Here is a 16,277-nt window from a genome sequence, read left to right on the forward strand (position 1 = left end):
GATAAAAGTTATCAGTTATATATAGATAACTGATAAAAGTAAAGTAGTTTTTCTCTTCCTTTAATTCAATTAAAACGTGTTACTCATTGATTAACCTAGTGCCAGACAGTGGGATAGACACAGTCTCTTCCCTTATGAAGTTCATGATTTAAAATTCACATTCTTAAGCAATAAAATATTCGTGTCAGCATTACTAGAGAACATTCTATCATTGATAAAATCACTCAAAGTTATAAACTGTATCAATACAAATATGGAGGGGAAGCCTAACAATGGAAAGATTAATAAAAGAAATAAATAAAACAACAGAAACTATAAGGTTTCCATGGCAAGGTAAAACATTGCACTGACAGCCTACAAAGAAATGAATTATTGGTGTTGGTCCCAGAAATGTTAATAAGGGAAAGGTGCCCTAGGGGAGAACATTAAAAAGTATTTCCTCAGGTATACAGTACTCTCCAAATCAAAAGGAACAGATAACAGTGGTTATCTCCAAGAAGGGGAACTGGGTGGTGGGTGGTAAGGGTCAAAGGGACACTTACTGTTCACTGTATACCTTTTTGTACCTTTTGAATTTTGAACCATGTGCATATATTACCTATTCAAAAAAATAAAAAAATTAAAGCTGAAATGTCAATTACCAAAAAAAAAAAAAATTGTGCAAGAAAAAGAAAATCAGATCCTTAACTGATTCTAAACAGACTTCCTTGAGAGTCTTTCAAACTCTTATCCTACACACTTATATCTCAAGCAAAACTTTTTAGCTTCGCTGCCTGCAAAGATTCTGACACTTGTCTGGATCTTCTGACAGCTCCTAAAACAAACCACCCATGTCAATAAGGATGATCCTTATCACTGGCCTGACTCTTCTCATTACACAGCAAGATCCTACATAATATCAACCGTTCATTACACTATACCCTCATAAGGGCAGGGACTGTGTCTATCTTATTCTCCCTTTAATCTCCTGTACTTATCACGGAGAAATACATAAATCAATCAACTCTTCCCTCAATCTGTACCTAGTTTACAAATCAAGTTTTTGTTTTGTAACCCTTCAATAAATACTGGTTGAACAAATGAATAAACCACTTTCAATGTCTTAATTACCATTTTTCCATGCAAAACATAAATCTATCTTCCAAAATTTACCATCTCAATTCACTGTCATGTGCATTATCAATCCTGTATTAGTCTCATACATGCAATTCTTTCTCCTTATTCCTAACTCCATCTTTGTCAAACACTTTTCTTACAGTTAAACTAGTATAATTTCTGCCCTCTAGTCCATCCCACATTTCTACAATCATTGTTCTTAAAGATTCACCATTTACCACTGTCTGAAAAAACAGGATGGTCTTCAAACCCTACTTCACAGTATTTTACCAGAAAAAGAAATGACTTCTCATTTGAGTTAATCTCTCAATGCTTCTTCTATTTTTCTCTATAGCATGCAAAATTCAAAATGTTTTACTTTGCTTCTGAACATTTCCAAATACCTCAGTTTCTTTACTGAGCTTTTTCAAACTAATCAATAAAGAACCAATAGTTCCTCCCTCTATTAAGATTGAAAGTTTTTTGGTTACTTTTCTCAGTCCTCTACCCTCTCCCCCAAATTACTCATCTCCTATCACTAAATTACTTTTTAAAATTTATGTAACATATGACTACTGTCTCCTCACAGAACAGTATACTGTTATTCCATATATATATCCTATATGTTTTTGTCTATATCTTATCCTTCCTTCAGTTCTCTTCTTAAATGTCAATAAAACCTTCCTTGTTCTCCCTCTCATCTAAGACTAGCTGCTATATTTTCCCATACAAAGGAATAACTCTCCTTTGTAACATTTACTCCACCTGTCCCTTTCCATGTATGATCTATCTATCTGTGAGATCAATGATAATATAATCAATTATAACTATTTTATTCACAGCTGTATTACTTAAACAGGTTATCTTCACAGTCAATTAGATGCTTAATGAATATTTTCAATATAATTTCTCTTAAAGAATATTTTAAAAAGAGAGATAATTTTAATAATGAATTTAGATCAACATTTAAAATACTGCCATTATTTCTATTAGTTATCTAATGCCTGCACTGAAAAAGAATAACCCAGAGAACCACCTTAAAATTTAACATATAAGATTCTATTGGAATTTATAGATTCTAACACACATTTTGCTATGATGCTGAAAAACACTGTAATTTTTTAGAATAGCATTTATATATGTTACCTACCATATGTGACATTGTGATTTAACTCGGCTCTTCGTAAGGATTCATCAAGAACATCATACATTAATTCACTTGTCCTGTTTAAAAGATATTTTATTTGCAGTAGAATTATAGTATTATAACTCAATAAAACAGTTTTTCAAACTTCTCTCTCTTTAAAACTGAGGATCTACAGAAAAGAAGTGAAAAAAATTTATTTTATGAAGTTATGGAAATTTCACTTCTTCAAGGTTCCATTTGCTCTTTTTCATGAGTTTAATTTCCTGTTTTATCAAAGATGACTGACTAGTCATGTCATGGAGAGATATACATAAGTCAACCAGCTCTTTACCTGTACCTAGTGTACAAATCAGGGTTTTTTTGAACATACTACCTTTCATAATTTTATTTGCAATAAAATATTTCTGCCTGTTTCAAGTTATGATAGTAATATCTCCCACATCCAGATTATTCCAGACAGTATTTTAACCAAATAGTTTTTTTAAAGTATTCAAATACTAGTCTTTCTTTGAGCAGCACTAGGTTTTCTGGGGAAAAAGTTTAACTTTCATTTATGTTAACTATAAAGAAATTGTATTTTGTGAAACAGGTTTATACCACTCCTATGTCTTTATGGTCACTGATTACAGTTCTGGTAACTGGGTTGAGGTAGATACTGTAAGAAAACGCAGTGAAGAAAGAAAGAAAGAAAGAAAGAAAGAAAGAAAGAAAGAAAGAAAGAAAGAAAGAAAAAGAAAATATAGTGCTTTGTAGAGCACTCTATCTCAAAACCTAGAAAAGTTCTCTGCAAGAGGCTAGTGTGAAACTATGACTTCTCAACCGGCATTTGTCTCTGTTTTACAAATTCAAAAAGCACCAATAGAAAAAAAACTACCATCAACACAGAATACACACAGTAGTCTTGCAGAGAAACTACACTGTAAAATAAACAAAAAGATCAAAATAACCTGGGGCCATACAAATGACATATGATGTATGTTACATCTTTTTCAGAAAATGTTTTTCTAAATATGCAGCTATAAAAATTTAATTTGAAGTGGATGGACTTTTATTCTGTCTTGACTGAAGTGTAACTATTCTGTGAAATCCAGAACCATATTCTAAAATCCCTCATTTTAATGTGTAAGCACTTTTTCCAGACAATACCACATAGCAGACATTACAATTCACCCCTCAAATTTGGTAATACGACAGCTAGATTACAGTCTAGTTTCTCAATTTTAAAAGCTGATGTCTGGCATAAGAGTCATAATAACCACATAAAAATATAGAAACATGTGCAGACATGATCAAGCCAAACAGGAATAACCTAAGAAGAAGACTGCTATAAAACACAAGAAAATATCTAAACAAGCGATATAAAAGAACATAAATATAAGAAGACTTCTCCACTAAATTAACTCTTTCAATTAAATACATTAGAATCCTACTATAAAATACCATTTTTACTTTGCCACACTGGACTAACCATGTCTTAAGAACTACAAGATTTGTGTTAACATAAAATCTCAGAGTTGGGACAACAAAGGAAAAAATATTCTAATGTTCCATAACATCATAAAAGAGTTTAACTCTTTGTTCATTTTCTTGAGCCTAATTCTATTCAACTGAGCTCTCTGGAGGTAAGCTCTCTCTTTGTACGTTCTTTGTAACTTTGTATGTATTCCCCAAATTCATTTATAAAGGAAAGAAGGAAGATAATGAGTTAATGAATTTAGTAAATTCACTAAAAGCCTCCATAGTTACTTCATGACAATATATTGTCAACAGACCTTTTTAGACTAGTGAAGTCTGAATGCACTACTATGAAATTCGTGATTTTAAAACAGAATTCCAGTGGACTCCCAACTAGAGCTATGCCATAGGATAGGCTGGATTACATAAAATAAAATTACAGCAAACATTTCTAACATGTGTATCTACTCCCATCACCTCCAGTTTTTTGACCTAGGAATTTAGAGTCAGAAACACAGAAAAAATGACATAGCAATATCAAGAGTGATACAGTCCAGCTAGCTCTCACCAGGAGCTCATAGGCAGATGGACACTGGCATGACACTGACAAGGCATTACTAGGAGCAACAGCCTAGAATACAATCCCTTTGTAAAGCTAGGCTAAAGAATTAGAAGGTACTGTACTGCATAAAGGAAAACCAGATCTTATAAAGTCAGAACACTGACTAGCAAATATTTTCTTAAGACAGAAACACATCAAGGACTCCAGCCATGGTACTTGCTCTCAAGGGAACTAAAAGACTTGTCCTTGAATGGTTCAGGAAAAAAAAATTTTAATATGTGTGCACACATGCACATATATAAAGAGAAAGAATGATAAGACATATGAAAATAATTGATGACTCTAGGTAAAAGGTATAAGGAAGCTTCTTGATCTGTTGTTGGAACTTTCTGGTAAGTCTGAAAAACTATGACAAAATAAGGGCACCTGGGTGACTCAGTCAGTTAAGCGTCTGACTTCAGCTCAGGTCATGATCTCATCGTTCATGAGTTCAAGCCCTGTGTCAGGTTCTGTGCTGACAGCTCAGAGCCTGGAGCCTTCTTTGGGTTCTGTGTCTCCCTCTCTCTCTCTGCCTCTCCCCCACTCGTACTCTCTCTCTCTTTCAAAAAATAAACATTAAAAAAAAAAAAAGAAAAACTATGAGAAAATAAAAAGTTACAAACAATATGCATAATTGAAAAGACACCATAAAAATTTTAATATAAAGTATTGGCTAAAAGAGTAATTCAGACAAATGAATTAAATGAAACACTTACATCCAACCAGAGGAAGAGTCAGCAAACTACTGTCTCCAGGACTATCCTGGCTGGATGTTTCTATTTGTATGGCTACAGGCTAAGAATGGTTCTTACATTTTTAAATGGGGAAAAAAATAAAAAGAATAATATCTCATGATACATAAAGATTATACGAAATTCAAGTTTTAATGTCCATAAAAAGTTTTTCTGGAATACAGTAGTGCTCATTCATTACGTATTATCTATGATTGCTTTTAAGTTATACAACAGCGGGCTTCAACAGACAACATACAGCCCACAAAGCATCAAATATTTATTATCTGGCCCTTTACAATAAAGAAAGTTTCCAAATCCCTGAACTAGAATGTTTAAGAAGGCTTCAGGAAAGATATGGAGCTTCAGAGGTACCTTTCCCTATGAGCAGGATTAGATAAGCAGAGAGCCAGGATTATCCCAGAAACCTATTATATACTTCTTACAGTGATTTATTTATCATTATTAAGCCAATTAAACATTGGGAGAATCTGACTTATGAAACTTCTAGGTGACAGGCTATCAGGGTATCAAGTTTGCTTAGAATAGTTTACCTTTGATCGTCTTTTCCTAGAAGTCCTAGTATTCTCAAGAGCTGGATTTGTAACCATGGTGCTGGTACACTATGGTAATTGAAATCTACTGGGAGCTTTCCTCCAACTACTTGCTTCAAAATTGTTACAAAACTCCCCGTCAAGTCTTTATATCCAGATGAATTCTCCTATACCCAAAAAACAAAACAAAAAACTTTCTATTAATAATAATCTCTTATCAAATATAAAATAGACCTGGTTTAAATGTCATACAAAATCTAACTTAGGGCATGTTAACTTAGAAGCTGCATGTTCACATTTAATAAAACAGTACTCTAGGGGCACCTGGGTGGCTCAATGGTTAAGCATCCAACTTCAGCTCAGGTCATGATCTCGTGGTTCACGAGTTCAAGTCCCACGTCTGGCTATGTGCTGACAGCTCAGAGCCTGGGACCTGCTTTGGATTCTGTGTCTCCCACTCTCTCTGCCCCGCCCCAGCTCGCGCTCAGTCTCTCTCTCTCAAAATAAATAAAAACATTAAAAAAAATTTTTTAATAAAAATAAAACCATACTCTAATGTGTTTAATGTCTTCCATGATGAAACTACTCTGACTACCTGATCCGAAGCTGAATCATCCCCCAAAAGGCTTCCACCATTCACTACTTGTCTCCACACAGAGTCTTAATCACATTTCATAAGTTCTTATAATTATATCTTATATTGAACTTTTGTTAGCCAATACCAGCAATTAAATCAAAAAGTGAAAAAAAGGGCGCCTGGGTGGCTCAGTCAGTTAAGCATCCAACTCTTGATTTCAGCTCAGGTCATGATCTCAGGGTCGTGGGATCAAGCCCGATGTCAGCCTGGGGATGGACTGCTGGGGATGGAGCCTGCTGGGGATTCTCTCTCTCTCCCTCTGCCCCTCTTCCCTGCTCACTCACTCTCTCTCTCTCTAAAAGAAAAAATATATATCTTTTTTTAAAAATAGATAAAAGTCTTAATAAATTAATAAATAAAATAGTTTTTAAAAAGTCTTCATAATATAGAGAAATAGGGTAAGAAGGCAAAAACAGAAATCAGTTTTTTTCCCTTAAGCTATATTCTTTCCTATTCTATTCTCCTTATTTCTCACATCCTTTCCCTCACTTCCCATCTCTCTCTCTCTCTCTCTCTCTCTCATACACACAATAAATACATCAATGTGATCATTTATACTGTCTCCACTGTATTTCATCTCCTTAGCACACTTGAACATTGACCCCATTTTTGGCTAATATAACACTATCTTTAAGTCACACATTGAATTAGCAGATGTCCATTAGGTGGTTAATCAAGAACTACTAGTGAAGTACTGCCACATTAAGAGATTAATTTAAGTTTGAGATTAACTCAGTTTGCCCTTAGTGCTTATGAACAGTTTCAAACTGCAATTTAAGACCAAAAATAGGGGTGCCTGGGTGGCGCCATTGGTTAAGTGTGGGACTCCTGATTTTGGTTCAGGTCATGATCTCATGGTTTGTGAGATCGAGTCCTGTGTCACGCTGCACTGTCAGTGCAGAGGGATTCTTTCTCTCCCTCTCTCTCTCTCTGCCCCTCTCCCACATGCACTTTCTCTGTCTCTCTCAAATAAATAAGCAAACATTAAATATAACAATAATAAATAAATGTGTTCTGGGTGGAAGAGCACAGGGCACAGTCAAGTCTACTCAAACCTCCCAAAATCAGTGCATCTGCCTTTTAAAAATTAATTAACCCTATTGTATTTAAACATACCTGTGTTCCGAATGAGTGTGTTTTGATTATCTATCTGACTAATCTCTTGGACTGGGGAATTTAAATACATATTCCTCAGAATAAACATTAGATTCCTCATCGTAATTTTTATTTCACTATCAACGACACATTTTTGGAAGGGAAATAATAGCTCTTTCAAAGTTTAGTAAACATTAGAGGAAAAACAAGATTTAATATCAAGTATCTATTTATACCAAATCTATTTTGGAGCATAATGAATAAAAATGAACACAACTTTCAGTTCTGTAACTGTAAATTTAATTCAGTGACATATTCCATTTTGTTTTACAGTACTCATCATGGAATATCTCACATGGAATACAAAGGGTTTCAGGCAATGCACTGGGGCTGAATTAGTATAAACTCATATCACCATTTAGAAAATGTTACCATACCATTCAACCTTCCTTCTTCATCTGACACAGTATCAATTTAAGGAGTCAGCACCATAATCTATAGTTTACACACCCTCCACCAGCTCTCCTCATTTCAATAAGCTCTTATGCATTTTATGAAGTCGTATAAAAGTCACCGCTTAAAAAACCACAAATCTGGGGGCGCCTGGGTGGTTCAGTCGGTTGAGCGTCCGACTTCGGCTCAAGTCATGATCTCACGGTTCATGAGTTCAGGCCCCACATCGGGCTCTATGCTGACCGCTCAGAGCCTGGAGCCTGCCTCCAATTCTGTGTCTTCCTCTCTCTCTGCCCCTCCCTCACGCATGCTCTGTCTCACTCTGCCTCTCAAAAATAAAGAAAACTAATTAAAAAAAATTTTTTTTAAAAACCACAAATCTGCAAATTTCAATCACCTTCCATAGCTACCATTTTTCCATGCATCTTTAGTAACACAAAAAACTTAGGCATTTAAAAAAAAGACTAATTCTGTAATGTGCCTACAACTCATGCTATCAACAACTTATAAAAATTACTATTAAAAAGTCAATAATAAAAACTTGACATGTTCATTAAGAATTTTACTGAAAAATGTGAGTTCTTTTTATTCCATAATTACATTTTTCTAATGGCAATTACTCAGTACTTCCTGAAATTTCCAACTTACCTTAATCATCCTAAAGTATATGTGCAAAGAAGCAGCCATGACGCCAACATCTCTGTCACAAAGTGCTTTCCGAAACTTAATATGGATATGCTGTACTTGATTAGGAGCAATGAGATGGAATTTATATAATGCCAGAACAGCTTTTCTTCGTATAATCTCCCTAAAGAGAAAAAATAAAATCTAAACAAACTGTCTGAATCCACAGGCATTTAGTTTGAAAATATTGTACACAAGATGATTTCACAATATCAGCTATTACCTTAAAACAAAAAGAAAGAAAGAATTACACACTTATTGTTAATTTCTATATTCCAATCCATCAAACTATAAAAAGTAGTTATCTCTCGGAGGTAAGACCTCAAAAGATTTTAACTGCTCATATTATATATTTCTTTAGGTACAGAATTTTTGGTAACAAGCACATATTAGTTTTGAAACCAGAACAAACAAGAAAGATAAATAAATTCCTTAATTCCCTAATTCCATTTTTGAAAGCCATCTCTCTAGAAATTGGGAAAAGAATCAACAGTTCAAATCTGTAAGAAGTAACTCTGGCTAGTAATATTATACAGTATATTTATCAATGTTGATATCAATAAATTAATATGTATTATTATATTTTATTATAACATTATTTTATTTTATTATTTTATTAATATTTATTATTTTATTTAAAAATTAATAAAATCTCATTAACATTATACCTTTAAAGATTTCTTCTTTTGTACCATGGGCAAGCATACTTGAAATACTTTAGGGAGCCAGGGCAATAGGAAGACTCACATTAAAAATGTCACTCCTCCCCTTTTCCAGCTCACGTTTCAGAAATGTCATTACAACAAAGAGGAAAGTATATGCTAGTCTTACACTTAATTTTTTTTTTTAATTTTTTTCATGTTTATTTATTTTTGAGAGAGAGAGAGAGACAGAGCATGAGCAGGGGAGGGGCAGAGAGAGAGAGAGGTAGACACAGAATCCGAAGCAGGCTCCAGGCTCCGAGCTGTCAGCACAGAGCCCTATGCGGGGCTTGAACCCACAAACTGTGAGATCATGACCTGAGCCGAAGTCGGGCTCTCAACCGACTGAGCCACCCAGGTGTCCCTTACACTTAATTTTTAACAGATAATGTCTAGCACACAAGAAGCAAAATAACAAGTCACTATCTTATGTTCATAATGTAATTTCCAAGTTAGTACATTTCCTTGTTAATTCTCACTCACGCCTATTTCTAAATATATTTGCAGGCAGGCTATGCTGGCAGTGTTCATAACAGCAGCAAATGTCACAAAACTAAAGTATTTACTATTAGGGTTCCTTAATATATATTTCTGTTACCTAAAATCACAGAATCTCCAAACTGAGATTACTCAATGCAATCTTCTGTGTTCCAATCAAAAATACTTCCTATGGGACGCCTGGGTGGCTTAGTCGGTTAAGCATCCGACTCTTGGTTTTGGCTCAGGTCATGATATGGTTTTGTGAATTTGAGCCCCACATCAGGCTCCATGCTGACAATACAGAGACTGCTTGGGACTCTGTCTCCCTCTCTCTCTGCCCCTCCCTGACTTGTGTTCTCTCTGGCTTTCTCAAAATAAATAAATAAACTTAAAAAAAAAAAAAAAAAAAAGAGTATCTTTTATAAGATTCCTAAAAAATGTCCTCCAGCTTCTGCTAAATTCCATTAACAAGCAACTCACTACTTTCCTAGGCAAACTATGCCATGATGGAAAATTATTTTGATATGGAAAGAAAAAGTAGGTTAACAACAGATTTGCCAGTAGTATTAATACTATGGTGACTGTAAACTATATCTCAATATATTGCTATTGAGTGTTAACCAATATCAGTTCTGAGAGAGTAGGTAAATGAGGTGAGATAGAAGAATACAAATACTTAACAGGCTCAGGAATCCCTAGGCCTGGCCCTATGTGGTGGTACTAACAAAAGACATCAAGAGACCTAGATTGGGGCTCTAGGTCTGGCACAGTGAAACTCAAAAGTCAAGTGCAAGCCACATCTTCTTTGTGACATTCACTAGCATACCTATAGCTCTGACCCATATTTTTCTGCATGGAGTTAGTTATGGCCATAACTACAGAAGCAGAATTTCAAAAAGTCTAACTGGTAGAAGACAGGAGATACCAATATTTGAAATTAGAGCACATGGGAAGCAATAAGGAAAAAATTCAGTTCTCAGAAGGATTTCAAACAAAGGATCAGTAAGTACCATTATCACAAAACAGTGTGGGTATGGAAAAATTACACAAAAATAATGCTCTGCTATCATCAGATCAACCTGTAATTATCTAAGAAAAACTAGTATTTTATTTCCAGTAATTAATCGTTTACATCCATCATTTGTTCTGAAGACAGATTTGACATAAACAAAGCATTAAAACAAGTATGAAAAACTTATGAAGTTATTCCATAATTCTTAGTAAAAGCTATCATTTTAGCCAGAAGTTTCATGGTCCAAAATTTCTTAAAGAATACAAACCATAAGACAACATTTTTTAATCTTAGAACACTAAAAATACTAGCTTAAAAAAACATATAAAATAAAGAAATGTTGTTATGAGCAACAAAATATTTTTATTAAGAATGTATGTATATTGGGGTACCTGGGTAGCTCAGTTGGTTGAGCATCCAACTTTGGCACAGGTCATGATCTCACGGTTCATGGGTTTGAGCCCCATGTCCGGCTTTGTGCTGACAGTGCAGAGACTGCTTTGGATTCTGTCTCCCTCTCTCTCAGCTCCACCCCACCCTCTCAAAAATAAACACTAAAAAAATTTTAATTAAAAAAAAAAGAATATAACTAAAATATTGTAATACAAAAAAAACAGAAAGAAATAGAAGAAGAAAACAAAAGAAAAGAAAAGAAAAGAAAAGAAAAGAAAAGAAAGAAAAAAGAAAAGAAAAAAGAAAATGATTGCAAACTGTTCCTAGTTCTAAAGGTTATAAAGTTAAGGGGCTTGTCAAAAACAAACAAAAAAAAAAACCCAAAATAACACAATAAAACAAAATAATTAGTGAAAAGGTAAGTCAAGCTCAAACTGAGGGATGCTGGAAGGAAGGTGGGTAGGGAGATGGGCTAAAGGGTGCTGGGCATTAAATGGGTAACAGGTACTAAGGAGGGCACTTGTGATGAGCACCAGGTGTTATACGTAAGTGATTAATCACTGAGTTCTACTTCTGAAACCAATACTACACTATATGTTAACTAACTTGAATTAAAATAAAATCTTTGAAGGAAAAAAAAATTCAAGCTGATAAGGAAAGAGTTAAGGAATCTTACAAGGTAAGATTAGCAAAATACTACAAGTTAAGGTTTATTTGGATATATTTTGCTATAAAACAGAATCTGAATGTTACAGTTTTGCCATCAAAGCATCCCCCGTACACTGAAGCCCTGCATTCACAGCACTTGAACCACTCACTGCCAAGTTTTTTCCATTATTCCACTTTATCCTCAAAACAACTTTGTGAAAACTAACATGTTTCAACCAATCCCACATAGTCAAAGGAAAAACAGGACCACTACTGGTTAGTGGTAGAACTGGGAGGAAAGCCACAGATTCCTGACACCAAACCTCACTGCCTCTTGGCTTAACTTTAGAAAGCTGCCTAACATTGTCTCAAAACCACATAAAATAAGGGACAATGCTATCAGAGATTTCTGCATTGTATCAGGCAGTCTAAGTCTATCCTCTACCCTGGCAGCATTAAGTTAAAGTTACAATAAGTTTTTTAGTATAAATTTTTATTTTGAAATATATAGTATAGACACATACCCAAAAAGAATTTACTTACTTAGAATGTTGAAGTTTATCTTCAATTAATGGGAGAACAGCTGGAATCATTTCTCGAGGGAATATCTGGCTGACGACAGTAAGTGCCATGCATACTTCTACCAGGTTAGTGCTCTGCAAGTCCTGACATAATCAGTGAGCAAACAAATATTCAGTGCACATTTTGAAACTAGGTTGAGTTCAATACTGCAATGGCCCTACATACTTTATGGTTTTCTACTAACTCTATAATCAATTTGTACATTCAGGTTTACCTCATATTGTGTAGGAATATCCTACTGTTTCATTTCCCTTAATAGAGTCAATTAAGATACATATAGCCAAAAAGCAACTGATCCAAAAGGAAACTGTATTTCTGTTCTGACACTGACCCATAGTAGTCTCCTTTACTACAGCGTTTAAAACTTTTCTAAACTAATAACAAAACCAATCTTTGAATTTTTTTCTTGTTAATTGAGTAGATGTTTAAAAGGAAGTAATTCTAGATTGTATACAATGCGTGTGTTTATATACTTCTACATGCACAAAGTTTATAAATCATTCGAACAGCTTTATTTTGGAAACATAAATTTATTTTGGAAAATCCTGAAAAATTGAAGCTACTAGTAACCTTAAAAGAGTATGTAACTTAAAATTCAGAAAGTACCCTATACACATTCACATACACAGAGTCATACATCCAGAAAAACATGGAAGAGCTCAACAGTTTGATTACGCTTCATTACTAATTTTGATCCAAAGTTTAACAGGAAAAAACACTGTGTGGATTACACTGTATTTTTATTATCTATAAATTTCAGTTACCCAATTATACTCTATTCTCCTTAAAAATGACTTTTAGAATTTGAAAGACTTCAATTATTCAGTTTATATCTATACCCTTTTAGAAGAGATCCTGAAGAAAAAGACAGTCAGAAAAGTGGATCTGACTAAAGGTCTGCAGAGCTGCATGATTGCTGTCTTGCTTTTTTTTTAACTAGGCGCCACGCCTAGTGTGGAGCCCAACACAGGGCTTCAACTCACAATCCTGAGATCAAGACCTGAGTTGAGATCAAGAGTCAGATGCTTAATCCACTGAGCCACCCAGGTGCCCCTGGAGATCTGCTTTTAAATGAAACAATAATAAGAGCGAGCGGCAGGAGCAACTACTTCCTACTTTAACATAGTGTTCCATTTAACCCTTACAACTTGGCTAAGTTCTATTATTAACTTCATTTTACAAACTCAGAAACGGATCTAAAAGATCTTCCTAAGCCCATTCTGTAAGCCTGGCTTCTTCCAAAAATATCTAACTCAATATGATAGAGGTGAAATGTCAGAAGCCCGCAGGACTAACTTAAGACTTCATACTAACCAACATATAGTACAGTACCTTTACAACTGTATTCACAAGGAGAAGCAACAGCTCATGACTTTCATGTAGAAATAAAGAAACAGCCAAATAACCTATAAAATTTGAGGGGAAAAGTCTCATTATTACCTGCCTAAAATGACTTTTCCCAGGAAAAGTTAAACAAAGCAATAATATATTCCAAAATTTAAGTGTCAAAGATAACAACTACAGGTAACTATAAAAACAGATTGGAAAATATGAAGTTCAAAAACTTCAGGAAGATTTCAGATGTTCTTTATCTTGAAATCTTTCAGAATTCTGTATTTCACAGGATTGTCACCAAAATGGAAAAGAGGCTATATGTACCAACTTAAAGTCTTATAAATGACATTAGAAATATATGCCTTCTATCTTCTGTGCATATCTCTACACAATCAATTAAAACATTACATTTTCTATCTTACAGCCAAAGATAACTATATAAAAATAGTTACTATAGTTACTAGTGAGTTACTGGCTATTTCTTATTATTGAATGAGCTACCTAATACCAACCTGTATGGTGTAAATCACATATTAAGCCATACACAATATCTATTTTCTCATTTGGAGATACACTATTGAAGGAATAACAGTTGTTGAGGAAAGAAACACTATCTACCACAATACATGTACTTGATTTAAATAAGCATTTTTATTTCAATAATATTAAAACATAAAAAAGTACATCTTAGGGTTGAAGAAATACATTAATACTATGGCAAATGCCATGTATATGGAATCTAGCTACTCCATGTCATTTTCTTGTCACTCTTCAGATTGAGAACATTTGTTAGACAGTTACTGTGGATCAGTATATTACAAGCCTTACCTCATTCAATCCTCACAACTGTATGAAGTAGGTATAATTATCCCAAAAAGAATAATAAGGACGAAAAAGGGTAAATGACCACAGTCTATAGCTATTACATGGTGAAGCCAGCACTCAAACCCAGCCAGGAGTTAGTTCATGTTTTAATCCCTATGCTGTCCTGTCTCTCCATGGTCTATCCTGAGGCCCTATTCCCTGACACCTATCCTCACTGTGTTTCATTCTTCTCAATTCTTTCGGCTCTTTCATTAGGGATTCTAATGCTAACTGTCCCCATCATGTCTGTGTCTACTGGGAATCATGGGAAACTATAAGAAATTACCTATTCTCACAACCAAGAAGAAAGGGTATGACCCACAGCAACATCTTCACTAAAGGTCAGAGGAGCAGGGCAAGAGAGAAAAAACAACTAAGCAGGGGCAAGAAAGGAGAAAACCCTAGAAAGCATTTAAAGAAAAAACTTCTTATCTGATTGCTGAAAACTCGTGATCAGCTAAGGTATCACCCACACCCAAGTCACCAATATCAAGGTATAAGAAGATGAATAATTTCAAAGACCATATCAAGGAAACCTTAACTCTGTTACAAAGAATATCCTAACTATTTTGACAGTCAGGAAACAGGGAAAAAAAATATTCAGTGAACTCAAAAAATGAAAAGGTTCCAGAAAGCAAAGAATAATGACTAGATTATGGAGCATGCTTGATATGAAAGAGTGACATATAGGGTAAGAATACAGGCTTTGATTCATAGAAACTTGGGGTTTACATTCTGGCTCCACTATCTACTAGCTATATGACCTTGGACAAGTGACTTAACCTTTCTGAGCTTCAGTTTTCACCTATCTCATAAGATAAAGCACCCAACATAATGCCTAACTTAATGGGTGCTGAAATTTATATATTCAACAACATATAAAAATAATAAGGTGGGGGCACCTGAGTGGTTCTCTCAGTTAAGCATCCGACATTTGATTCTGGCTCAGGTCATGTTCTCATGGTTTGTGAGTCTGAGCTCAGAGTCAGGCTCTGCACTGACAGCGTGGAGCCTGCTTAGGATTCTCTCCCTCTCTCTCTGCCCCTCCCTTTCTCTTTCCCTCAAAAATAAGTAAACATTTCACAACTACGTGGATGGAACTAGAGGGTATTATGCTAAGTGAAATTAGTCAGAGAAAGACAAATATCATATGACTTCACTCATATGAGGACTTTAAGATACAAAACAGATGAACAGAAGGGAAGGGAAGCAAAAATAATATAAAAACAGGGAGGGGGACAAAACATAAGAGACTCTTATGGAGAACGAACAGAGGGTTACTGGTGGGGTTGTGGGAGGGGGGATGAGCTAAATGGGTAAGGGGCATTAAAGAATCTACTCCTGAAACCATTGTTGCACTATATGCTAACTAACTTGGATGTAAATTAAAAAATAAAATAAAATTTAAAAGTAAATAAAATAAATAAACAAACAAACAAACCTTAAAAAAATAATAATAGGGGCACCTGGGTGGCTCAATCAGCTAAAGCATCTGACTTCGGCTCAGGTCATGATCTCGTGGTCTGTGGGTTTGAGTCCTGCATCAGGCTCTGTGCTGACAGCTCAGAGTCTGGAGTCTGCTTTGGATTCTATGTCTCCCTCGCTCTCTGCCCCTCCCCCACTCACGTTCTGTCAATCTCTCTCTCTCTCTCTCTCTCTCTCCCTCTCTCTCAAAAAGAAACATTAAAAAAATTAAAAAATAGTAAGTAAATAAAAAGAAGAAGGCATCTCCATCAGAGAAAGCACCAAAGCTAACCTTAGAAGTCTCAGGAGAGTTGAAAAGGCAATAATAACACAATGAAGACATACA

The 16,277-nt window shown here is 34.8% G+C and overlaps 1 protein-coding gene across 1 annotated transcript in view; it reads right to left on the reverse strand.

Moving 5' to 3' along the window:
* AP4E1 (adaptor related protein complex 4 subunit epsilon 1) overlaps positions 1–16,277 on the reverse strand; it is a 59,943-nt gene that overhangs the window by 36,310 nt on the left and 7,356 nt on the right. Inside the window, exons 4-8 of the mRNA XM_078448613.1 lie at positions 13,601–13,674; positions 12,230–12,351; positions 8,417–8,576; positions 5,584–5,750; positions 2,246–2,319 (exon numbers count right to left, since the gene is read on the reverse strand). Of these exons, the coding sequence (XP_078304739.1) occupies positions 2,246–2,319; positions 5,584–5,750; positions 8,417–8,576; positions 12,230–12,351; positions 13,601–13,674 (597 nt within the window). The remainder of the gene's footprint in view (positions 1–2,245; positions 2,320–5,583; positions 5,751–8,416; positions 8,577–12,229; positions 12,352–13,600; positions 13,675–16,277) is intronic.

This window comes from Panthera onca, chromosome B3 (assembly GCF_046562875.1).
Source record: "Panthera onca isolate mPanOnc1 chromosome B3, mPanOnc1 haplotype 2, whole genome shotgun sequence".
Classification (NCBI taxonomy): Eukaryota; Metazoa; Chordata; class Mammalia; order Carnivora; family Felidae; genus Panthera; species Panthera onca.